General features: G+C 44.5%; 1 protein-coding gene across 2 annotated transcripts; it reads right to left on the bottom strand.

The window, feature by feature from the left end:
• Positions 1-3,887: 3,887 nt before the first annotated feature.
• LOC119176885 (endochitinase) lies at positions 3,888-23,473 on the bottom strand. Of its 2 annotated transcripts, XM_037428229.2 has the most exons (5): positions 23,125-23,473; positions 20,859-20,933; positions 12,568-13,185; positions 11,553-11,824; positions 3,888-4,389 (listed from the first exon to the last, which is right to left on the bottom strand). In XM_037428229.2, exons 1-5 carry the CDS (start codon positions 23,290-23,292, stop codon positions 4,140-4,142), a joined length of 1,383 nt encoding a protein of 460 aa, XP_037284126.1. In that variant the 5' UTR covers positions 23,293-23,473; the 3' UTR covers positions 3,888-4,139. The 2 variants fall into 2 exon arrangements, with proteins under 2 accessions (XP_037284126.1, XP_075737423.1); XM_075881308.1 differs by lacking the exon at positions 20,859-20,933 and having other exon boundaries at positions 23,125-23,465.
• Between the last annotated feature and the right edge of the window lie 2,486 nt (positions 23,474-25,959).

The following is a 25,959-nucleotide window of genomic DNA, read 5'->3' as shown; positions in this document are numbered from 1 at the left end:
AGATAACTGTCACAATCTGCGAAAAGAAAAAAAAATGGTGCTCTGTGGACTTAACTTCCCGCTGTCACGGCTGCCACTCTGCCAAAACTTGTTTCTACCAGCCGGAAACCCCCAAATTCAGTGAGCCTAAGGAGTTAAAAAAGCCTCTGACTGTTTGAGGAAGTCAACAAATGCCTTGGACCGAAGTAATTTGGATTTACATAACTTCATGAAATGTCATCGGATCTATTTTATTTGAATGAAAAATTGTTGATGCCACTTTCATAGGAATCGTTCAAAACACAACCCCCCCCCCTCTCCGAAATAGTAGCGGCTGTGTTGGCTAAAGAAATGCAAATATTGCTGTGTTTCTTGCTGTTGGGCCGGCAGACAGCAGTCGACATGAGTGTACTCATATCGACATCAACTGTCACATCTGTGCTTAGCATTTCGATACATCTGTGCTTAGCATTTCGATACGAGTCGCAGTGCGTTTGGCAATCAGGTATAAGATGAGTTGGGCTCAGGTGCATGAGTGCGAGAGAAGCAGTTCCTAACGGGCTCCAAAGTCAGACGTTCCCAAAGTGCTTTTGCCCCGCACTTTGCTTCACTGCAGCTTCTTAACTTTTGCTGTAACGCGGTGCCATCGCTGTCAAACTAAGAACGTTGTATCAAGAGTTGTCGCCTAACATTCTGGGCACGCTTGTGGTATAGTGGTCAGCGCATCTTACTCCTTTGCTCGAAACTCGTGATGTTAGAGTTGGAATTCCCAGGTGGGGTATCTCATTAAATTGCTTTTTCTTTCACGAAATTCACTGAGCAATTCGCATGCCAATTTACAATGAAGGGCTTAACATGAGCTTGAATTCTTAGTGGAGTCCGGAGTAAATGTTTTTCTAATAAATGTCCTCTAAGGTTTACGAGTGGAACACGATAGCTTAGAATAACAGAAAGCAAAGCTAGTTCGCACGTATTTCTCATACATAGACGATTGAGGCGTGCAAACACGGAGACAAGGAGGAAGTTAGTATACCGGAAGCGCTTTTGTGGCGTCCTAACAAGATACCATTACCATGGCACCGTTCGTATCGCGTTCTCATCGGCTTGCCACGCTTTCTTCACGATGAACGCTTCTTCCAGTACCGGCGTGGGCGCGGCCAGCAACTGCGGCAGACCCCCCCTTCCGGGTGGTTTCTGATAGAGGTTTTTCAGGACCAAATAAAGTTTATTGCATCTTCTCATCGCAACAGAGACGCGAGGCAAGGTGCGCGTGACAAAAGCCGTTGTGATCTCTCCGAGGGTGCGCCTATACTGCAAGCACAGTTGCTCACGCCACCAGAATTCAACATTTAGTAATTAGTGAAGTGTCTACTACTCGTCGGTAATGTAGTACACACGCTGGTGTAATCTCAACAGTTTCTTCATGCTGTGGCTGATGATGACAATGAATTATGGCTGATCCCCTTTGCTGTGAGTGTAAAGGTTTACTTTGACCAGATGCTGCACAATTCACACGGTGTGAATATTGGTGTTATTCTACGTTTCTGCCACAAAAAATCGCATCTGATACCGCCACCCATAGTCAGACTTGACGCCTGCACAGGCCTTTCTTTTTTAAAGCAGTTTCAAGGAATGGCAAGGCTTGTGTATACGGGTGCGATGTCGCGTGTATCACCTAAGCAAATGTCGTCCATTGTATTGATAACCCGGTCGGGTAACTCGGCAACGCTTACTGATCTTCTTTGAGCTTCCCCATGTGTCCTATTTCCGACGTCGCTTTTACGAGCGGAATTTCACGCGTCAATCATGCTGCACCTTGTCCATAAAACACTTTTGGGTAAACAAAAACTATATTATTGTTAAAAAGCAGTATTTTTATTAAGAGCTTTATTATTACAGTGAAAGGTGTTATGAGATTATTAGAAGAGTCACGTACGCTGTACTTGTCTGCATCGCGGGTGTGGTCCGTAACCACTATCACACGAAAAAAAAACTTTGTAAATAATAACACCAGAAACACAGCGGTAATCAAAACTGGGTCCCCTGTGAGCCAGCCCAGTATTTTACCGCACAGCCACGCCGGTGTTTCAAACTCTGTTGCAAATTCGCCTTAGGCAGGCTTGATATCGGAAAAGGAATATTGTTAGTATGTGTAATAAAGCGTTTTAGAACAGCGAAGGAGTAACCAGGCGTCAAACAACGAGAGTTGCGTAGTGAGAAAGTCGTCCATTGCTCTAACCAACTACAAAAGCTGGTTCTTCTTCATCTATTAACTGTGGTGCATACCCACATCAGGCGTAATTCTTCGTCGGTCGTGTGGGACTGCATAAAAAACTTGATAAAAATTTCTTGCAACTGTGCAGCGGATATCACGCTTCTCAGAAGAATGACGAAGGATAGCATAGTATATTTCACCTTGTATCGATTTGATTTCTTTATTTTGGTTTAAAATTTCAAAGCTTACTTAAAATAACATTTAACAGTCTCTACGTTCCATTCTTGACCAATCCCCCAAAGTGGGTACTTGCCATCTATCTAGGAAAGCAAAGAAAAGCAAAGCAAAGAGTGCGGGCTTACTGCACAAAAAGTAAGATTATTTATGACGTAGTGGATACACTGCAAGTGTGCTTTTGGCAGTTACCTAAAGTGTTTAGAAAAGGCTTTAAAAACTCCACCCTTCAGCTTTCACTGTGACTGTGCTGCGCGTTCCGCGCAGTCCTTGCGGAATTTTAACTAGTTTCCTTTAAATGTTATAATACAAGGATAGGCAACCTGCGAGAGCCATGCGGCCTACGAGGCAGTTTTATGCAGCCAATGTGAGAACGCCAGCTCCCCCATCTTCTCTTGTCACTTCCTATATGAAGGCAAGCATGACAGTTTTTACCTCAAACGAGGTTTTTGCTTGCAACCTATGTTTATGAATCGTAACCTTGTTTCATGCATGCAAAAAATAAACATGATATTTATTTCAGTTTTGCACCATGTCAAGTAGCCAAATTCATATCTATGCCCACCATGCGCCTTCATGATAGGAGTGCTCCCGCAGTATTGCGCTGGAGCATTCCTCAACATGAAATTGAAAAAATGGTACAGCGCGAATTTGTCGCTCAACATTTTATGTTGAGCGACCACACTTGATGGATGCAAAGTAGCTTATCGTCTTACACAGGAGCCGCACTATTGGCTTGCCTCTGGTTAGTCTTACAATTGTGTGAACTTGCATCTTGTGCGGCTGTACGGCGCCGAGTTATTTATTTTATGCCCGTTTCTACGAGAGATGCACAATAAACAAGATTGGCGCTGTACTCGTGCTTAAATGAACAACGTAGGTTTATGGCAGAGATGTAGGCAACTTTTTTAAAGAGGAGGGGGTTATAAACCAACCTTCGTGCATCCAATGCATGTTCGTGCGTGACGTATGTGTGCAGGATATATATATATATATATATATATATATATATATATATATATATATATATATATATATATATATATATATGTGTGTGTGTGTGTGTGTGTGTGTGTGTGTGTGTGTGTGTGTGTTTGTGTGTAAAACACATGTAAATTAGAAACGTTTGACGAAGAGAGACATGAGCGCCTTCCCTAAATACAAGAACATGGATATCTTTCTGCATCGTTTCAAGGTGAGTGCCACCGATCTAGCGTCTGTCTGCGTCTTGAATCAATACTACAACACTTAAAGAACCGCATATATAGGATTCCAGATCCAAATACATTCTAGAGCATCGCATATGCTGAAGCACTTCAAGCACTTGGTGCGTACGACTTATGTTTTGATTCCATTGACGTACGACCACCTTAACATCCAGAAAATTGATTGGTCGCACTCATGGCAAGTGAAGACAACAGCTGAGCATGCGCTAATTATTTGACAGAAAACTCAGCAAAGGACACTTTATTTGAAGAAATCCAAAGAACCCCTTCAAATGGGGAAAAAAGAGAAAAAAAGCAGCCACTCCGAGTGGCAAAAAAGAGGGAAAAAAAAAGCAGTCCCTCCAAGTGGGGAAAAAAGAGAGAGAAAAAAAAAGAGCTGTCCCTTCCACTTCACTTAAAGCTGCGTGATACCCACGTTCCTACACTTTTTTTTTGTTGCCGTCTAAAGCAGCAACAAGTGTAGAAGCACGTTGTAGGCGAGAAAATCAGGGGTGGTCAGCAGTGCTGTTCTCAGCCTCCTGCGCGACGGTGAGTGGTGGCTGTTCAGCCATCTTCCCGGGTGTCATGAGGCTGGTGTACACAGCGGCCACGATTGGGTGAACGGGCCCGCATGCTCCTTTGAAGTCGTCGATGCTGATGTCCCACAGCATGATTCCAGCCACCGATTCATTGCGAACAGCTTCCATCTTCTCAGCAATACTCTTGGCATCGTCGAAGTTAATCCACTCGTGCTTCCTGCCAAGACAAAGTCAGCAGAAATAACGTGCCCCCGAAAAACAAAATCAGTTGCGCCAAGAAAGTATCCGCAGCAGTCATAATATACTCGTAGATACTGTATAAAACCCGTTAACTGCATAGTCTGGGGTTGATCTGGGGTTGACCACAAGCTGCACGCCTATGTTTTTGCCATAAAAAAGCCATAAAACTTTTAGAGCTTTGAAAAAGAAGCTTTTAGAAGAAAGTACAAGCGCAAAGTAAAACAGATGATAACATGGACATTGAAAAGCACTCGTCCATTTCTGTCATCTGTTTTTTGTGTGCTTCTTGTTTATTAACAATGAAATTTCGAATAGTTCGCTCTCAGGTCTTTTTCGATTCCTGAAGGAACCTTCCGCCATGCCGGATAGAAAACAATGTACCGGTCAGGGCACGTAGATGAAACCACATGTGCTCTGAAGACCTCATTCTGTGTATATAGGTTATGTATAGGCGTCGATTTCCACACCTGTTTTAACAGCTTTTGTAAAATCTTCCGATATTGCACGTCTGATTTCATATAATAATGTGAGTTGCTTTAGCAGTGCGTAGTTGGTATTTTGCTGCGTATCACCTAATGAGCAAACTCTGGCCAGGGCGCTGCAGCGGCTAAAAGAGCAGCTTTATAGAGAATGTGCAGCACGGTTTAGCCATGGCCTGGCGTAGATAATTCACGTTTGTATACGCAGCATCCTGCTTGGCGAGGGCTCCCGCTTCGCCTTTCTTATATATGACGTTATTATCTCGGCTCGCTTATCGTCGTGAGCACGTTAATTTCGTTGGCTGCCCTCCCAGCTTGAGCGAACTAGTGCGGTCCCAGTGCGAGGGCGTCGGGAATGTCCCCTGCCGCACCTGCTTCTAATCATTTCCCACACGTTTAGCGAGCTCCAAAACACGTTTAGCGCGCTTCTTAACGTTGAAAACGTTTCATAACGCCATCTGTCTGCCACCTAGTCGCTGTTCAGACTATGATCCCTGTCTTTTCCCCTCTAAGCCCGGCGGCCAGGGCACCAACCGCTGTCGTGCGAAGCGAAATTCACGCCGCTTCTCTGTTAACGCCATATTGCGTAACTCTGACATTCTTTCAAAATTCAATGAATATTCCGACAATGAAAAAACAGGTGCGCGTGACAGTAGCGTGCAAGCAAATCATGGTTCCTTGCAGTTTCACGCAGCCTCTACTGACCGATCACTCCCTCTTGCAGTAATTGCATGTTCAGGCAGATTTTGTGCCCTTAAAACTTTGTAGCTTGTTTTGACGTTATATTGCCACTTCGGCAGATCGGTCTCGAGAAGTTCACAGTGGTATGGCTGTGCGACGTTCTATTCGGCTGAGGAAATGAACAGCTTGGTGTGCATATCTCAGAACACTGCACTCTCGTCTCTGACGAGATAGCCCGACCACAATCTGCCTGTGGTCCGGTCACATGGCTCCTGCAGCTACTGTTGTAGCATGCCGTCAATCGCAGTGGCTATAATCAGCTTTATGGTGATGGCATGATAGAACACGGTAACTACAAAAAAGAATCAGCTTAATCAGTCAGCCTCAAATCAAACCACGGATGCAATCACTTGCTTTGCCTTCCCCTTCCCGTCATCGGCCCTACACGTTACCAACACAGCGCATTGAACGTGAATTTGCTTCGTGAGAGTCACTAGTAGGCCCGTGTACTCAGATTTCGGTGCACGTTAAACAACCCCAGGTGGTCAAACTTCCGGAGCCCTCCATTACGGCATCTCTCATAATCAAATTTTGATTTTGGGACGTTAAACCCCACAAATCAATGAGAGTTACTCGTCGATGGGAACTTGTTCAGCAGCGCAGCTGTAACTTATCCACTGAGAAGGAGCATTAAAACCTACGGCGAACTCTTGTGTGTTGCGCTGATAATTTTTGGCTACAATCATGTTAAGCAATCCCCTTTCCTAACTGGCGGCAGCATACACAGTAGCATTGCGACATCTGCCCGCCTTGTTTGTTTACGAAAGAAAACGCGCTGATGTATTACTTGACGGGGTGCCCGATTGCTTTGACGAACCTCTGCACGTTTCCCTTGGTCACACTTTCTCTGACTGCGAAGAAAAAGTTCTCCATCGTTCCAATCACTCAGAGCGTGTTAGAATGCAGTGGAATATACAACTTAAGTAGGATATTTTTATTAACTTACAGCTACAAATTCGTAAGCTTCATCTGGGGCGAGCTGATATTTGACGACTGGGCTAAACTTGGAGAGCGAAGCGTTGCGATGGTCGGGTTGTTGGAGCATGTTTCCCGTCGAAATACATTGTAAGCCTTTGCTGTACTGAATTCCCCACTACAGTATGCCACCAGCCCATTATAAGTATAAGATGCACCATATTCGCATTGAATCGTCTAAATTGTATCCATGTATTACATCGCACAGCATCTAAGCAACGTAACGTGCTCACACTTGCGTAATGTATGAATCTATCGGCATGCTGGTTGGTTGGTTCTTTTATTGGGTTTAATGTCTTGATACAACTCAGCCTATGAGAGGCGCATTCGTCTTTTCATCACGAATATGCAGCCAAAAAATGAATCGCGCAGGGAGAGTCAGTGGCGAAGTGTGGATCACTGGCAGTAGTGGCCAAGACTCTTATTTGATCTATCATACGTATGTATTATAATATACTGCTGTCGCTCAACTGGTTCACAGTCGTTATTAAGCCTTCGATGTGCGACGACGCTTCGAATCAACTACAAGAAACATTAATTACTGGCTCCTGCTCTCAAACATGAGCCTAGTTACTCATTGTGTTCAATAAAAATGTGCCAACATCCACCTGTAAGGCGCACTGGCGCTAGCATGGAATTTGCAGCGAAGAGTACGACGCAAACAACAACTATAGCGGCCGTTGCACGGAATTGACCCGACGTGTAGCTTTTATATACCAGAGGGGCTAACCAGGCAAAGTTACTTTCTACAACCATGTTGGCGGCGTCTGAAGCGATCCAACGCGAAAGCTTATGCTTGGCTTGTTACCTTGGCATGCCATTTATAGGGTATACAATAGTCATCGACGAGATGCCGTTATTACGAATCTGCGCATGCCGTGGAAGTACATCAGCCTTAAATCGCCGCTGCTGATTTTGTACTACAAGAAAACCGGTTCAGATGCGCCTTTAAAATTACAGGTGAAGTCTCAACCAATCACTGACCCAGAACTTGCTACGTAATTTTATGATGCATGTACATGCTGGTTGTTTAAAAAATATGACCACAATCCTCAGAGATAAGGGGATCGCGATTATCTTTCGCTGCTTTCCTACAGTAACGTCTTCTGTATATAGGCGCATGCATCTTGAGATGGCTAAAAACGTCCTTTGAGGTCATATAATAAAGCTAAATTTATTGACTTTATTAGGGACGTTAGGCGGTTATGCCAAATGATAGAATTGAACTACTTCCTCCGAACCCATTTCGGCATTGAGAATCTGAAAAAAGCGTCTGCTAGTCGCACCCTATTCACCGGCAAAACTGGAACCGAAGCGCGAAAGAGCGCAACTGTCATATTAGTCTGAGACGTCCAGAATAAGTGAGCGTTCTCATTTCAACCATTATTCGACTTCGCTGTGTGTGCGAGCTGCCCTTGCAATTATAGCACGCATGGCGAACATACGTGAATTAACGCGGAAGAACTGCACCACTGTAATCGTTGTCTTGAATGATGATTTGTGGGAATTAACGACCCGAAACCACGATATGATTATGAGAGACGCCGTAGTGGAGGGCTCCGGAAATTTCGACCCTCTGGGTTTGCTTAGCGTAGACTCAAAACTGAGCCCACGGGCCTACAACATTTCCGCCTCCATCGAAAATGCAGCCGCCATAGCCGGGATTCGATCCCGCAACCTGCGGGTCAGCAGCCGAGTACCTTAGCCACTAGACCACCGCGGCGGGGCCTCGTTGCCTTTAACAGTGACGTCGTTCTGGTTGTGCTTGTTGCACCCATCGATGCTTCTGTTTTGGTACTACCGTTGAATTTTGTTACTCCACAATAATTATTAGATGCCACGTTTTCCTATATTTAAAAACTGCAATTGTTTTTTCGCACGGAGAACTTCAGTTTTCTCATTTGAGATTACCAATAAGGTCCAGTTATTAAAAAAGCAGGATGCAGCGTTGGCGAAGAAGAAATGAATGAATGGGCTGGGCATGTAGCGCCTAGGCAGGATAACCACTGGTCATGAAGGATAACTGATTGAATTCCCAGAGAAGGCAAGCGGGTTAGGGAGAAACAGAAAGTTAGGTGATCAAATGAGATTAGGAAGTTTGCGGGTATGAAGTGGCAGCAGCAAGCACAGGACCGAGTCGATTGGCGAAACATAGTAGAGGCCATTGTCCTGCAGTGGACGTAGTCAGGCTGATTATTATTATTATTATTATTATTATTATTATTATTATTATTATTATTATTATTATTATTATTATTATTATTATTATTATTATTAAAGGTTAATCAATCTTTCTTGACTACTGTCCAATCTGATGTCTACCATAAGACGTGTTTCACTAAAAAAAAAGGCAATTGTGAAGGGAGCGAGCCAATGTCGCGTTGTGCTTATTTTTGAGGACTTCGAACACATTTATTGAAACACCTTGTATTTTAATGTCTATCAAAATACGACACTTTGAAGGCGATATCGCGAATATATTCCGTACCATCAATTTACAATAATCTTGTTTCAAGCTCATACTGTACGAAAAAAAAAAAACCACTCTAGAACTCACAGGTGTTCCTATAACGCATTTATCTAAGACAACATGAAGATGAATGTCATATATTTCTTCTGCATTAGTCTGGTGTGCCCACTTCCAAAAGCTTTCCACACGAAATGTGGTTTTTCGCTCCTTACAGGACCGCAGGCACGTCACCTGGCTTTGCACTGTTTCTGTGATTGGTTTATCTTGGACCAAGCTATAGTGTCATCTGATGATATCATGTGACGTTACGTCACAGTGACGCCATGATGCTACAAGTTTTGCCGGCATGTAACATTATGATGAAATCTTACAGTGACGCCTCAAGTGATTTTTTTTTTGCATGAGTCGTGGTGCCCCCTACGTCATTAATCGCAAACGCCGTGGCTCAATTCTGCATTTGATAAAGCACCTAAAGCTTTCCCCCTAATAAAATGCTTCTGTAAACTACACAGGACGTCCAATTCTCTAGGCGGCTGCTTACGAAATAAGAGCTTTGAACCGTAATGTCGTGCCATCGGGACACCCGCTTAGAAAAAGTTTATTTCTCACGCAATATAATTTTTTATGATAGCTAAGCGGATTTCGCTTTGCGCTATTCGGCACGGACGGATGCGCCTGTCTGGTTTAGGGCCACCGTTGGTGGGTTTAGAAGGGCGCGGAATACAAAAGCAGCCGTGTACTTAGAATTAGGTTCTCGCTACAGAACACCAAGTAGTCAAAATCATTCACCCCCGCATGTGTTTTTATGCTGCCCCGCTTATAGACTGCTCGCGCGTACCTAATGCCACAGAGCTTAGAGTGGCCATTTTGAAAATTTTCAGTCCATATCCAGCTTCAAATTATGTACACAAGACACTTTATTTGTTTTTTTAACAGTGGTACTGTTCTGAGTTGATACTGTCGTGTCCGAAATCGGCAGTAACGTTTGTGCGCATCATACGCACCACAGAGATTAGGTAAATGTCCCTATAATTACCACTGGTTTACTAAAAAATGGAGATGACAGTTAGCCGAACAAACAGGTATGTGCCACAAAAATGTATGCAACCTGAAAACTATTAAAATCACAAACGCGTATGCATCACACCCACTGCACAGAACCCCTGAAAAAGCAGAAGGCACCAGTTAGCCAAACAAATTGCCTGCGCATGACAACAGTAACACCACTGTTCGCCGATACAATGTGGTCATAAAAAAGTAGTGGTTATGCTACCGCCTCAAGGCTTAACAAAGAGCGCTTAGTAACGAGAAGTGATAGCACATATCGGAGCACCTTAGACGAAACCGTCTTGGTAAAGTTAGGTATAATAATGGTATAGTCAAGATGCAATGAAACTATACTGCAACCTAAAAGCTTAACCAAGAGTGTTTAGTAAGCCGCAGTGATACACCATATCTGAAATACTTCGAAAAAAATAGAAATGCACTAATCTAACGAAGGGAAAGAGATCAGCATAGCATCGGTGTTTTATCGGTGCTCGTGAAGCAGAGCTGCTTGAGTTTTTTTTTCTTTCATTTGCTTTTCTGGGGTCACGTTTGAACTACATTTTGCTTTCAGTGCTATAGTTTTCCAATCATGTATTTATTATTATTTTTGTATTACTCGCATGCCTCAGTATTGTGTACTTCAATCATGAGCATTCAGTTTTCCAGGATTGTGAGCACGCAATCGGAGGCCTGAACAAACACCGCGCAATTGATTTCCACCTCACTTAAAACATGGACATTCCCTATTCTTCAATATAAACACGTGCCAGCCAAATTCAAGCTTATTTCTAAGTTTTCTTTTGGTTATTGGTTGACCGGTGTCTCTAATGGTATCTACAGCCTGTCTATTCGCTGCAGTATTGGCTGCAGAATTTTGTTATGAACATTTTAGGCTAATATGAACACACTTTTGTGGATATGGACCCGGAACTTCAACACATAACTGACAATCTACATGTTACCTTCTACCCGTACAGTAAATCTGGCAGGCGTAGCTCGACTGCTGTACTTGCTTGGTTGTACAAAAATATAACCTATGATCTTTTTTATGTCTGACATGCACTACGTCTTAAAATGTGGAAGCGATGTGAGATGGAAGCCTTTCTGAACTATAGTTTTCGCACCACTGGGTAAATCTTACCTCTAATATATTTGCAACTTTTTCAGCTAGTATTTTTCGTTCAGTCATGCCTGCTGATTTTATTTGTAACCTACTCTCTAACAGCATTACACAACACCTATGCTTAGAATAGCATTAACCAGTGACACTCTGGAAGGCCAAATTGAAGGTTCGCTTCTATGCTGTGATTATTCGTGTTGCATCAAATTAGTTAACTTTGACTATACATTTACGATAACTTTTCGTCTTTTTAAATGTATCTTTAATAATGTGGTTACACTGCAGTGCAAGTTGTGAGACACACTAACCTGTGAAGGAAGTTGGAATGGGTACTGGAGTCAAACATGAGTTCCCAGCCTCCCTGCTGGATCCGCTCGCAAACGGTGTAGTAAGGTAAGGCCACAGGAGATGTGGTGTTGATGAAGTCTGGCGTGTCAAAGAACTTGTACATGATAACCTCCATGCTGAAGGTGGGCACCAACTTGGAGGATGGTACGCCACACTCACGGAGGACCTCAATCGCACTGCCGATGTTAACAGCACTCTCAGCCGCACTTCGCACTGATGGTTCGTTATTGACCTGCACATATATTGTCCGGAGGACTCCTGTGAGCTTCAAGAAGACGCTCGTGGCCTTTATGTTGCCATGAATTTCTCGTATGGCATGTACAAAACACGTTGCTGACCTAGATCATGTCCCAGGCACGATGACGGTTCTGTTCTAAAAACAATTAAAGCGAGTAAATTGACCAGCTTTATAGCAGGAGATTTTAGAAAGGGGCTTTAAGAAAGGTGGATCTGCAAAACGAAATCAATGTGTTATGCCTTGTTTTTTACTTATGAGTACGCAACTGTAATGGCTCGGTTTCTGGCATATTCTGAATGAACGTCACACCAACAACAAGGACGACGTCGAGTGGTGGTCCCCAGCCCAAGCATATGTCGAAGGTGACGCTGACACACAATTATGAGTCCATAATGCGCACGTAACATAGTATTTTCAAGTACGTGAGACGACCTCAGGGAAGTTATAAGTATGCTGTAGGGGGAAGAAGGGCTAGAAAAAGATCTTCAAGACCAATTGGTCACGATGGCCACCACACGAAGCTGAGACTCTAAAAAGCAATAAGATGTACTCGCACAAAGACAAAATTGAAGTTGACCATGTCCCAGGTTAAACGCACATCATACATGCGAGGTCTGCCCTTCATCACGAGACATAGGTCATGCTCCATTAAACAAGAACATCAGGTGAGGCTGCACACGGCTCTTTCACCCTAAGTGGCATGAACAATCACGCCTATGCACTATCTAGAAACTCACCATGACAACGACAAGATCCACGAAATGTGCCAACTTCACCCCGGCGCCGTGAGTGTGAAAAAGCTGTGCTTGAGGTTGAACCACAAGACCCAAGATGATGTGGTGCACGCGAAATAACGTGCCGAGCTTCTTCACTAACTTTACCATGGCGTTGCGCATGTTGGAAGGGGCCGGAAACACGCCAGCAAGCAATGCGCCGTCCAACTTGTTACCAAGCACCCATCGCACCATGTTGCGCGAGAAGCGCGCCATAGTGTCACCGCTGCTGGCAACGTCGGCCATCAGACTGGTCACGTTGCCGAACGCACCTACGCTGACGAGGAGGTGAGCGTTCTTGCGCTCCAGTAGCAGATCGACTGCACGCCAAAAAAACGGTCGTGTAGCCACGTGGTACACGTCGTAGTTTATAAGGTCATTAAACCAGTCTTTCAGGCCTGGCATCGAAAACACCACGTGGGTGCAGTGCTCGGTTGGTATGTGTTCCGCCCTATAAGCCCAGGGTTCCGGTCGCGAAAAGCTTTCCGCATTCAACTGACACAGAATGAGAGGTCCCTGCAATCCTTGTTGTCGTAGTCGGCCTTGGTCTTCAAGTTTCGGAAGGTCCGACAAGTACCGAACCTGCACATGTTGAAAACGCCACGGCGTGGTCACAGCGTAAGTGCTCTTGAATTCTCGTGGTACCATTATGTTACTAGCGAGATGTTTGTATAACTATATATGCAAAAAATTGGCAAAACATTGTCAAGTGTAGAGAACACGGCTGCCCATTTCGCTTTCCCGAGCTGACGAGAAAAACTACGGCGCTGACAACTACCAAGGTAGATTTTACTGCGACGGAGATATATTACTATATATATGCTTAAATAAAGCGCATAACTAGATGGGGAATATAGCTCAGTGCTTAGCGGCGTTATTGCATATTTATTTGACCATAATTACGACGACTCAATAGCTGCGTGTGACTGCGTCGCGGGTGACCTTGTGCTCTGTTATGATAGAGGAATTAGGTACTACTTATGTTTCCTTGAACGACTCGCGTGCGCTCAACTGACTTGTTTGTTAGCTATTCCTTTGAAGGCGCGTTATAATACCTACAAATGCTATAAAGAATTGCTATGACAGCATGGTGTGATTGAATCTCGCGTCTCCAGTGCAGGAGCCCATTGATATAACCTTTATGTCACGATCACCCTCATGCTACTCTAGTGCCATCGGGATCGGCCATGATATCTAGAGACTCCTATCAAGTCATCTTTAGCATTATTATAAGCCTTACACGGATTCACGTTTATACTCACGTCTACTGACACGTATTCCAAAGCAGTGTCGTTCATACATCGTTTCAAATTAATAATTTTAAGAGGCGTGACTTACGTAGAAGGGTGTGCTAAATCCTTCCAGGGAATATCTTGATGACTATATCTTATGCAATAATCCATCAGTGAGTCTGACTGTGTTCCACAAAATTTGCTGAACTATGCTAGAGACGTAACAAAAGTCAGTCAATGTATAATGCACGATCGTTTAAGTTAAATGCACAGCTTTTATGACAATTCGCCTGTAATAATTTTTTGATTAGATTACTTTTATCTTCAGTGTGATTGGGGATGCTGAACTAAAGAGTCCGTTTCACACACAGGCCGAATGTGCTCGTGAAGGTAGTAGCCTTACGAAGTTTATAATGCACGTAGCAGACTCGTAAAGAAAAGATCCTCTTGCACAATGCTTGGCTCACGTGATTGATACATTGCATCATCTACGCCTAACTGCACCAATGAATCAGCCCCGTTCATGATAAAAGGTGCCTCTGAGTGGTTAATCATATTTGTGGAAGTCTAACGAATACCTTGGAGTGTGCTGCGTGTGCTACTAATACCACGTGGCAGAGAAGTGATGGCTTTTCTTGTTTATGAGGTGCATGATGGTAGCACGAGTTTGCATCCTTACTCGTATACATTCATGTTTATAAGGTCACTGTCACTCGATACCTTTTGAACCGTACCTTGTGATGAGGATGGAAAGAGAAGACCCATCACTCACGTAATGAAGGGGGGACTGGAGCAGAGCATTGGTGCAAGAGATGGACATGCAGTGGCAGTGTTCCAGAATGCATGCATTAGGTACATGTATAAAATTTCATGTATATCGGGAAAGAAATAAAATGCAGGAAGTTTACTGAACCTCATAAATAAGTATAACATTTATGCAAAGATCGGCGCACCGTATAGGCACCACATAAAGTATAAATATAAGCAAGTTCCTATGTCTCTTTAGTTTAAGTACAGAGCCCGTCTGAGCAATGAGCTGCATGCGTTGGGGTTCAGCTCTAAACTTCCTGAGTCAGGGGCCAGGTAGTGACTGACCAGTTGTAGAATCGCACTGAAATTTTCTCGATACACACTACCACAGCTAATCGAGTTTATTCGGTGCGCGAGTATATCGCAATACTTAAACGGCTTTTACCGATACGAGAGCCATGTGCTTGTTGAGTATGACGTCTTGGTATGAATAAGCTCCCGACTGTTTTTAGCAAAAGCTCTAGTGAGATCACAACAAGACCTAGTTTTGGCGCAGTAGCTGTCCGCCACAGCCACCAGCGCCGGTGTCTTCCATAACCACTATCACGCGAACAAAGAAAGTAAGACCAATCCGGGAAGAAACGATGTTCGAACCTTGACCCTCTTTGTGGCAGCCACGTATTTTACCTCAGAGCTATGCCGACGCTGGAACGTCATCACCAAAATCCCCTTCAAAGGCGTAACATGTGTAATATAACGTGGTAACGCGTTAACATGTGTTAAAGTATAACCGTGCTATATTACACATGTTACGCCATGTTAACATGTGTATTTTGCGTGGTACAAGAGTAAAACAACACCCAGGTGTCACACAATGAGAGTTGTGTAACCAGGCGTCGCACAATACGAAGTGTGCAACGTTCCAGTGAGTCATTGAGTGCTTCCGACCCTCTGGAAAGGGCTCCGCCGTTATTCTGCGACGTCATCAGCCATCGCATCAACAACATGCACATGATACCTTGCAAATTCGTACCGGATACTTCGCTTCTCCGCCAAATCACGAATAATGGCGTAGAAAGTGCCTCCCAGTAGGTACCCCGCAAGCGTACTTGTATTAGTCGCCCCCACGATGTTAATAACGGATTCTATAAATGCAGGTCTTTCGGTTTTTTGCTGTGACTGCTCATATTTACACGCAGGCTTTGCGTTTTTTCTTCCATACATAATAAAAATAATGACACCAAACAGGTACTTTTGATAGCCTAATTGATATCTATCATCTGCGAAGGCGCTCGTAGCAGTAACATATTTTTTTCAAGCCTTCGATGAAGTTACTTCATATCTTCGGTAGAAAATGAGGCGAATATAATTATTGGCTCACTTCTTTGTTAGAAGCAACAAATTAAAAAAAACAGACAGTTAAGTTGAGGAAAGCATAGGAGATATTATTATTTAGGGTTCAGTGATCATGACCTCAGTTGAAAGAAATCGCCCCATCGCGGTGGTCTAGTGGCTAAATTACTCAGCTGCCGACCCGCAAGTCGCGGGATTGAATCCCGGCTGCGGCGGCTGCATTTTCGATGGAGGCGAAAATGCTGTAGGCCCGTGTGCTCAGATTTGGGTGCACGTTAAAGAACCCCAGGCGGTCGAAATTTCCGGAGCCGTCAACTACGGCGTCTCTCATAATCATATCGTGGTTTTGGGACGTTGAACCCCTCATATAAATTAATCAATCAATCAATCAATACATCTATCAATGAATCAAGGAATAGCAGCGGACGAAAAATTATCATTTCCGCCAGTGGTATCGGAACCTACCCCCTTCCGGTTATTGTCCGATGCTCTACGAATTAAGCTACGACATGTGGTGCGCCCTCGTCCGCTTTCTTGACGGGAAGTCCGCTATATTGGGTATCCCACCAAGAGAAAGGGCGACTTTTCGTCTACTATATTTCTTTTCATTGAGGTTGAAATCCTCACGCAGCAGTTTAAAAGTAACCAATAGTGTCCCTTTCGCTTTTTTGGCGTTTCATTCTCAATTGGTTTCGTTTCCATAGCTACAATACAGGAGCACGAGCTTTCGCACCCGTTGAGCTGTATTATTGAGGCCACATATGGAGAGAAAAAGCATTTATTTTTATGTGAGGTTTAACGTCCCAAAATCACCATATGATTATGAGAGATGCCGTAGCAGAGGGCTCCGGAAATTTTGACTTCTGGGGGTTTTTTAACGTGTACTCTAATCTGAGCACACAAGCCTAACGCATTTTCGCCTCCGTCGAAAATGCAACCGCCACAGTAAGGATTCGATTCTGTGACCTGCGGGTCAGCAACCAAGTACCCAATAGACCACCGCGGCGGGGCGAGAGAAAACGTATTGGCCTATGAGAAGCTGTGGGAGAAAGTAAAAGATATCCTGTCGGGAGTTATAGATTAGTTTTCTTCCCCATGAAACACAATTAAATGGACATGACTGTGAATAATCACTTAACTTTAGTTTTGCGTAAGATCACTTCTGCACATTAAAACCTAGCGCGATGCTGCCACTAGTTGCCATGAAACACTTTTTTTTAAGCATTGGCGCATGTAGTTCTCAAGAATATACCCGGAATCGAAGCAATTATTGATCTGCTGTATACAAGCATGCTAGCACGCATCAAGCCAAGAAGTGAATCAGTAACCTTTCTAAGAACGGAGACCAACATACTCGCATGATTTCAAGCCGATGTGCTGATGCCCCGGTAACTAAGAATACTGGATGAGCACAGTGACAACATCCTGGCCATTTGTTACCCAGCAGTATTCTTTCTGTAGTGTTATACACATAAAAATAATATCTACTTGTATATAAACAGCGTGATCACAAGTAGAACAATCTTTGCTGGCATGGTGTTACTGCTAACAGCTTTACAATGCCGGTTACATAGAGAGTTGGGCCTAATTCAAACACATAACGGTTCTTAAAGTGCTGCTCGTCACTCGGTCGCTCCCTTCTATAAAAAAATAGGACAGAATGATTTGCTGCCATTATTCAGCCACAACTAACAACTGGACGAGGGCAAGTTGTTCTATAAGTAAAACAGATGATGAAACGGCTGATTAGAACTTAGGCTAAAACAACTAACAAAACTCATTTCTCTAAAGCATCTGCAATCTGGTATTAAAAATTCTCATAAGCTGTGGGAAAGTTTATATATATCATACCGGACAAATGTTCAATAAGCATGCTCGCCAACGCTGCAATAACGTAAAGAATGAATATAACAACCGTTTATTGGACCACTCAAACGTGCGCAAGTGTTTCCATGTTTTTGTAAACCATGTTTATAGGGAGGAGAAAACATAAATGAGCAAGAGAAATTTTAGAGGCCTTTCAAATTTGTAGTGAAGGTGACAGCTGTGTCAGTTCACTCACTATTGTACTATCTGAGAGAGAAATAAAGTTCTTTAAAGAAAGATTGTGACTGAATAACTAATGTATAGTGTGTGCATGTTTCTCCTGAGAATGTATACAAACAGCTTCTTTTATATGAATTATTATACAGTTGATCATCAGCGTTTGTACCGTGGTCTTCGATACTGTGTTGTTATTAATCCAATTGCGCGGTTTCATCTTCTCTTTTAATTATTCACTTAAGTTTGGTTTCATGTTGAGAAAATTGTGAATATGCGTCATCGAGGTGTGACAATAGCAGCATGAGGTGCATAGCAATATAGCACGTCTGAAAAGCACTGCTTCATCTCGAGCAGACTACATAATCACTCAAGCCAAGCAACCTTTAAAGGACCATTCACCAGGCCTCATAACAAATTATAGTTAGATGCTGGCAGCTGTTGTGTGTCCAAAGAAGAGCATTGTGCCACCAAATTTTTTTTCAATGAGTTATTTCAAGCAGAGAGGAGTGGCACGAAACTATTACGAGAGAAGGTGAGCTCGAAACCCTTGCCGCTCGCCTCGTGTAGCTTTCGTAAACCAAATAACTTCTCTATTCTTTCCGACATTCGAGCGAATGGACACCAGCGCATCACGTCCCCGAGCATGCCCAACCCTCGAGCACGCGGGCGGCGTTGTTTTATTGACTTACTGTTATTTTGTAGTCTACTGCCTGTATTTTTATTGTGCGGGCTGAGGATTCGTTTTTTATACCTCACAATAAGGAATGTTTCTGCGGGTTGCATGTCTCGGTGCGCACTCGCATGTGCTCGTTTGGAAACGCCGGCTTAGATATGAGTATATTGAGTGCTTGAACGCGTAAGAGTATTACTTTTGCTTCTGATGCGCTAACCGCGGGGACACGTATGCACGCGAAACGCACGGACATTCGCTCCGCATTGCATTGCAATTCACGAAAAAAAAATTTTTTCTTTTTGTCCTTCAATGTTTATTTCACATTTTGTTCATCTAATAAAGAGGCCCTGAAACACTTTTTCAAGTAACAATGAAATGAATTCACTGGAAGAGCTTATTGACTCACGAATTCAACGCCGCAAAAATTTTAAGAATTCGTCCAGTGTGAGTGGAGTTACAAAAGTTTGTCGCATGCTCCGATTGCATTATCTCTTCTCTCGTCCCAACGAAAGCGCTAGAAGCTAAGCAGAGAAGGATGGCAGGGCCACACAAAAACGTCAAGCGAGCCTCGTGACCTTACGGCCTTTCATTTTACTTTTTTTTCTAATGCGCGGCTTTTCAGTGTGATCGCACGCGCACGCGTGAACAAGTAGCAGCCTCCCACGGCGATCTCTGTAACGAGCGAGCGCACAATGTTCAAATCAGCCAATCGATGATAGATGGGCTTGCTACGTGTGATTTTTGGGCATATTTCGTGATTCGTCGGCAGAACAGAAAGCAATTTTTAGCTGACTGGTAATTCATTGGAAATTCCAGGCCACGTGCTGCGCTATATTATTTGGCTCGCGTGTTTTTGCGAGCCTCTGCTACCGAAAACACGCAGCGTTTTCTGACCATGCTCAAAAAGTGTTGCAGGGCCCCTTTAAAGCAACAAATTACACAAACCACACGCCTCCTGTGCAATCGTTTTCACGATGTCCCGAGCTACTGTTGGCCACGTAAGAGCACAGTCGTCTACGTAAATACCCCACATCACACAATAGCCTTCTAGGTAGGGCAGTTCGTACGTCTACGTAATGCCTTCATTATATAGGTGCGTGCCCGCGAAAGGACGAGAAAGCAGCGTTCATCTTGACATTTGACCCATTTGGGCGACGCGTGGCTTTATGAACGTGAACGCTCGATGTATGCATTGCGCTCGTCAGCTCAATATTGTCAAACCTGGTGAGTGGTTCTTTAAGGCTCAGCAAATACATTTGCTAAATGTGCTCTTAGACATGTCGTCCGAAGACAAAACAGTCTCCCGGATTAGATTGCTTATGCGATTAACAAACAGGCACTATGCCCTAACATTCACTGTTCAGACTAAAACATTTCTATGCCTTAATAGTGATGGCATATTGGTATTTTTCGTTCAACATATATCTTGTTTCTACCTTTGTCTTATTGAATTTTGACATTGCACTTTTTTATTATATTCTCCCGTTTTCTTTTGTTTTACCTCCCCACTGTTCTGCTCCTCTACAGCTTTTTTCCTGGTCTGCGAGTGAAACGCCGGCGCTTATGTTACACAATGTTCAAATGCATCAATTTGGCCTTTTTGCTTTACCCATTTCACACAATATGTAACGGCTGAACCATTATGCTTTTCTACCGTATATTTTCTACCCCCCGCGAAATGAGGTATGCACTGATGTTATATAATGGTGTTGCTTTTCAATGCATGCATTTATTTGTCTGCATTACGATATCATCGTCTTTATGCAACGCCTGCAGAAGGCATGTATGCTCTCTTAGAATTTATAAATAACTACACGGAAAAAGTAGTTGTTTCACAAGATTTATCAATCAACCTTTCTGGCTGGAGAATGGTAATCGCTCTATGTCCCGTGAGAACGAATAGTTTAAGCAGTTCAATAACCCTTATGAGTACAAAAAATAAGACTTTTCAAGATCGTTTGCAACCTGACGATTAAATACAAATATAGAATAGAACTCGACCTAAAAAAAGACAGGACAAAGAACTTGAGCAGTTTTAACTGCAGAAGAAAACAACACTAAGCCTGAATGATATAGTTTCATAAGACAGCCCTTCTGAAAATACGCGGGGAACACTTGTGACATAGCAAACTAGGCAACTATCGAGTGTCTTTCAAAGCCAACAAAATGAGAGGTGCCACCACCGGGGTGCATAGGGCTCTTACTTGCGTGTTGTCTGAAATGGCAGATGTAGGCCTGACTTCGTAGCTCTTAATGGTACCGTTGCTTTCGTTGAGACCCTGTATAGACACCATATTGTGCCATAATCTCACAGTTGCACAACCGTTAAAGGGCCCCTCACCACCCTCCTAAAATACAAAAAAACAAGGACATTATTCTATCCTGGCGTTTGTCTTTCTGGCGGTACTTCGTGACGCTGACAGTGATTCCCGGGACGTCTATAGTGTACATGCTCTCGATTGGTCCATATACGTGAATCATCACATGTGATTTGTCTCCTGCACTGCTTTGCCATGCTGCCACCCATCCGTTCTTTCTTGTCTCACATGACTATCGTGCGCGATCAACTGATTTAAGCTAATTTTGTGTGTTTAAGACTGTGCAAGCGGTGATAACGGCGTGTAGCCGAGAAGCGGGAAATCCTGATAGGCTCGGGAGCTTAGTGCTGATATTGTCCACGTACTTTCAATAAATTACAGGCGAGGAGGATACATGGCCTGTGCGAAGGAGAAGTGGGAATCCCTCTCTGGTCTTTGAGAGCGAGGTGGTGAGAGGCCCTTTAGACTATAACGTTTACAGCAGCGGTTACTTCAGTGCAGTGCAAAAAAATTGCCCGCAGCTTCCCTCGGGGGAACACTGAGGAGGATGCGGACCATATAATTGGTTAACGGGGTGTTAAAGTGCGACTTACTTGGGTCGATGGCTAAATTGGTTAACGTGGTTGTGAAATGGGGTGTTAAATTGCGACTTACTTGGGTCGATGGCTAAATTGGTTAACGTGGTTGTAGGAGGGGGTGTTAAATGAGTGAACACGTACACACGTATGCGAAAGGGCGGCGCTGGTCGAAGGGACGTCGATCATTGTGTTGATGGATTCGTTGGAATTCATTTCACCGCGACCTTGGACGTCGACGCGCCGTACAAACCAACCGACGAGCGGCAACTGAGCGAGCGAGCGCCGACCTTGAGTATATATACAGCACGACGGCGCATGCACTGTCAGCTGTTGAATGTTCTCGAAGCGCGACGCCACATGCGCGTCCACTGGAGAATCAGGAGAATTGTAGATGTCGAACGCGGTGTGTAGAGGAGGAAGGGTGCTCAGATGGTGGAGGATTGAAGCGCGCGCGGTGTGTAGAGGAGGAAGGGATGCACAGATGGTGGAAGAGTGGGCGACGGTGCGACGGCGCATGCGCGCGCGTCAGCTGTCGAATGTTCGAGAAGCGGTGAGGACGGCGCGGACGGCGCACTACAAGGCGCGAGTATAAGATGCTCCGCATCTAAAACGCGTCAATTTAGCTCAATCATACATGCATCCAAGCGCATCACCCACTTCTGAATGCCCCTTAACCTACCAAGCTCAAACCGAACGGGCGTCGTCGTTACTAGAGAGTTTTAGAATAGCGCAACGCGAGCCTTTGCGGTGCGGTCGCTGCCACTGCGCATGCGTCGTAACGTGAGTCGGCGTTCGCGTTCGCCGACCGCACGCAAATAATCCGAAATCGCGAGCGGTAATGGCGGCCCGCATGTGGCCCGCAAGCGCTGGTCTCGAGGCTACGAGCGGTGATGGCGGCCCGCACAGCGCCTCCTCTATTTAGATGCCTGCCGCATGAAAAGGAAAACAGCTGCCACACCCTTTTCCTCCTTCATTTTAGAATGTTCTCGGTCGCTAGCGTCACTTTTTGCGGATGGTGCAACAACGCAACACTTTGCATTGCCTCCGAAACAGTGGTGTACAGTTGCAGGTCTCGAACAACTCTCGACTGACGCGTCCCTACGGGCCGCAGATGAAAAACGCTCAGCTGGTACCGCCTGCCGTCGTGATCATAGTGTCGGTCGCGAGCGCCAACGCGCGGCGCTTGTTTAAAACTGAAGGCAGGCCGATTCCGCTGGGAGCGCGAGCCATTCCTCAGGCAACTTTCTAGAGAAGGCATTGGCCCGCATGTGGCCCGCAAGCTCTGGTTTCGAGGCTATGGTATTGCTGCGATGTTGCGTTGCGGTTAGCAGCAGGGCAAACGCTATTCTAAAACTCCTATGGCGCCCGCTACGCCCGCAACGCCCGCAGCGCTTGCAAACCGTATTCTAAAACTCCCTACTTTAACACGGCTGTGGCGAACCAGCCGCGATAGTCTGTGCGATTCCCGTCGGAATCACAGAAATGAAAAGTCCTGCTGGCATGAGCTAAATATAGCCTAAGCGGGTTTACTTTCTGCCTAGCTGCGGTAAAACGGGATATTAATTCGGGCTTACCTTTCGGAAGTAAGGCACCAGGGCGCCTGGGAGGACCACGAAGAAAACGACCACCAGGAGCATGCAAGAACTGACGGTGTAGACGTAGGAGGTCTTAATGAAGGGGTCCTCGGTGTCTCCATTCCGGAGATCTCGCCGGCTGAGAAGGTTTTGCTCCGAGAACCTCATCCTAGAACGCTGGAAAGGTGACGACCCCGGAGACGAGCTAGCGCGTTAGCGCGTGACCAGCCTTCGTCCTCTTCACGCACTGCCGTGCCAGAAGCGCGAGCGGACCAGTCAGGTGCGGAGCGTGCTAAATTGTTCATCTTCTTTACTTTCAGTTCACTCAGCTGCTTATCGTTGTGACTGTTGTCGAGATTTCCAAACCAATTTTCTGTTCTTACAGTTCTGGGTACAAAAACACTGATTCCTACGCTCTCTTAATTTCATTTATTCGCGGCTTCCTAATTGAGTTCTTTTTTTTCTACTACACGTTGACCACCAGCCCAGACACGATGTGGGTATGCGCCATTCCTCGAATGGGTTAGACGGCCGCTATTTGTGAATGTCGTGATGCCACCGAAAATCGACAGAACGCGAAACTCACTGATGTTCTTTTTTTATTTTTTATTCTATGGCATCTTAAAATAAAGTCATACGAGTTGCAGCTAATTATTTGAAAGCACATCTGATCTATCGCAACTGTGTGCATTTTGTAAGACGGCTCCAGCACCTTTGAAAACACATATGAATTAGTGGTGCATACTTACTCCATAGTACGTTATGACTACTGCATGTTGCTATCAAGATGCTTTGCTACTATTTTATTACTCTCACAGAGGCATTACTCGTGACCATCTTACAAACTATAACACCACGCTGACGCCTGTCAATGAATTGACTGCGGGATGCACCATAGAGGAGGGACCTCGGGATTTTCGAGCTCTTGGGTTATTTGGGTTGGGGAAGTAAAGGTTTCTGCGCACATGGTTCATAACACCGACAAATGTGCTGTGGTCTAAAAACAGTCTTAATTCCAAAAAGCATAACTTGTCATTCTCGGGCATCCATGACACCTGTTCGCGCGCAGATGGCACGCGAACAGGTGTCATGCGTTAGCAAGCCCTCCGTGTCTCTGTCCGAGAAGAAACTAAGGTTCCTCGAAGGTTTCGGTGCGCGCAAGTAGTTATATTAGTTTTACTTTTCTGTTTTGTTTTCACGTAGACTTTTCTTTGCCTTCTTCAGTGCTATTGTTTTTCCCTTACTTCTTTATTGCTCTTTATGCCACATGATTTACTGTCTCCTCTACATATTTTCACGCTCTGCGCAATAAACTCAGTTGGAAGTTAGCTTTCGTGTCTTTCTTGTCTGTGTGCCGTCGTTTTGTTCTCGCGCTATAACTATCATCATCTCATCTCCTGCGCTACGCACGCTGCGAGCAAAACCTTTTTCATCTTCTGCTTTGTCACTGACGACATAAGCCTTCGTCCGACGGCAGAGAAACTTTCTTCTTCTCCTGCTCACCCTCAACCGCTGCTTGCTTAAATACGTTTCGCCCTTGGTTCTAGACGTTTCTAATTGTTTAGTCGGCGCGCTGCACAGCCAAGGCTTGGGAAAGGGCCAAATTTTTCTACAACAATTCGCGACACGTGTCGCACCCAGGGAGGGACTCATGCTTTTCTTCTCGAAACCTCTGTGGTTCGCTCCGTGATCGGTGCCAGGAGGCTGGTTGGTGAACGCCGCGCCCGAGGAGTCCTTTGCTGCTAGTTTTCTTCTTTTACGTCGACTTTGGAGCGACAATCTGGCACCTGGTATTGTCGCAGTCTCCCGAATTCGGCGGCGCACGCTTTCTTGGGCGCTCGTTTGTGACAATAACCTAGGATCAAGACAGACCCAACTTATTTCACATATAGCTAAGGCCTAGAAACAAACTAGAAATAGAAAGATATCTTCGAATCACCTAGCTTTGCTGTTCCCAAAATCGCATGGCTTAATGCAAGCTTCGTACTTTTTTATTGAGTTCAAGACTGCAGTGGAGTTAATGACGTAAGAAGTACAAGCTTGCGAAGATCTGCTCAGTCAAGTTTGTCCGGTCAAGTTGTGTTCATCCACATTAGGTTAGGTGATACACGCACCAGGACACCTTTTGGTCTAAGCTATATGAGGACGAAGCTTCGAACTGTATACGGACACTAGAAGTAACCTTTTACATCTGTGACGTAAAATCTTCAGATTATAGGGATGAATAATTAGTTTATAAACTTAATGTTTCTCCTGTACCACAATTTTTTGCTGAACTCTTCGTCAAAGAAGGCATTGATTCCATGAATAGTATTGGAAGTAAAGCGCATTGATGTAGGACACGGGTACAATATCCATTTTAAAGAAAGCAAAGAATGAAAGACGAAAACAGGACGGCGGCAACCAGGGCGTACACTCTAAAAAAAGGCTGTAGTACTTACTAAGTTTGGTTTACTAACTGCTTGTCACATATGTTACTAACCGGTTAGTAAGTGAGGTTAGTAACGGGGAGGTTAGTAACCATTACTACCTCCACCGTTACTAACGCAGTTAGGAATGGTTACTAACATAGCTAGTAAGGGTTGGTAACAAAAAAAATCTACTAGAGGCGATCATTTTGCCTTACGAATCACCCATTTTATAACAGTCCTATTCGCGAGCATCAACGTTGACTAAATACAAACATAATGTCTTAAAGAACAGCACATATACACAAGTACACGCGAGATGTACGGTTCCTAAGAGGTTCAAGGAGTATTTATAGCCCTAACTTTGGGAAAGGCAGCTGGTGCCGGCAGGCGGCTATGCTGTAGGATGTATAATTTAACCCATTAA

Source organism: Rhipicephalus microplus, chromosome X (assembly GCF_043290135.1).
Source record: "Rhipicephalus microplus isolate Deutch F79 chromosome X, USDA_Rmic, whole genome shotgun sequence".
In the NCBI taxonomy this organism is placed as follows: Eukaryota; Metazoa; Arthropoda; class Arachnida; order Ixodida; family Ixodidae; genus Rhipicephalus; species Rhipicephalus microplus.
The sequence above is the reverse complement of the archived record's forward strand: the minus strand, read 5'-3'. Positions and strand labels throughout refer to the sequence as shown.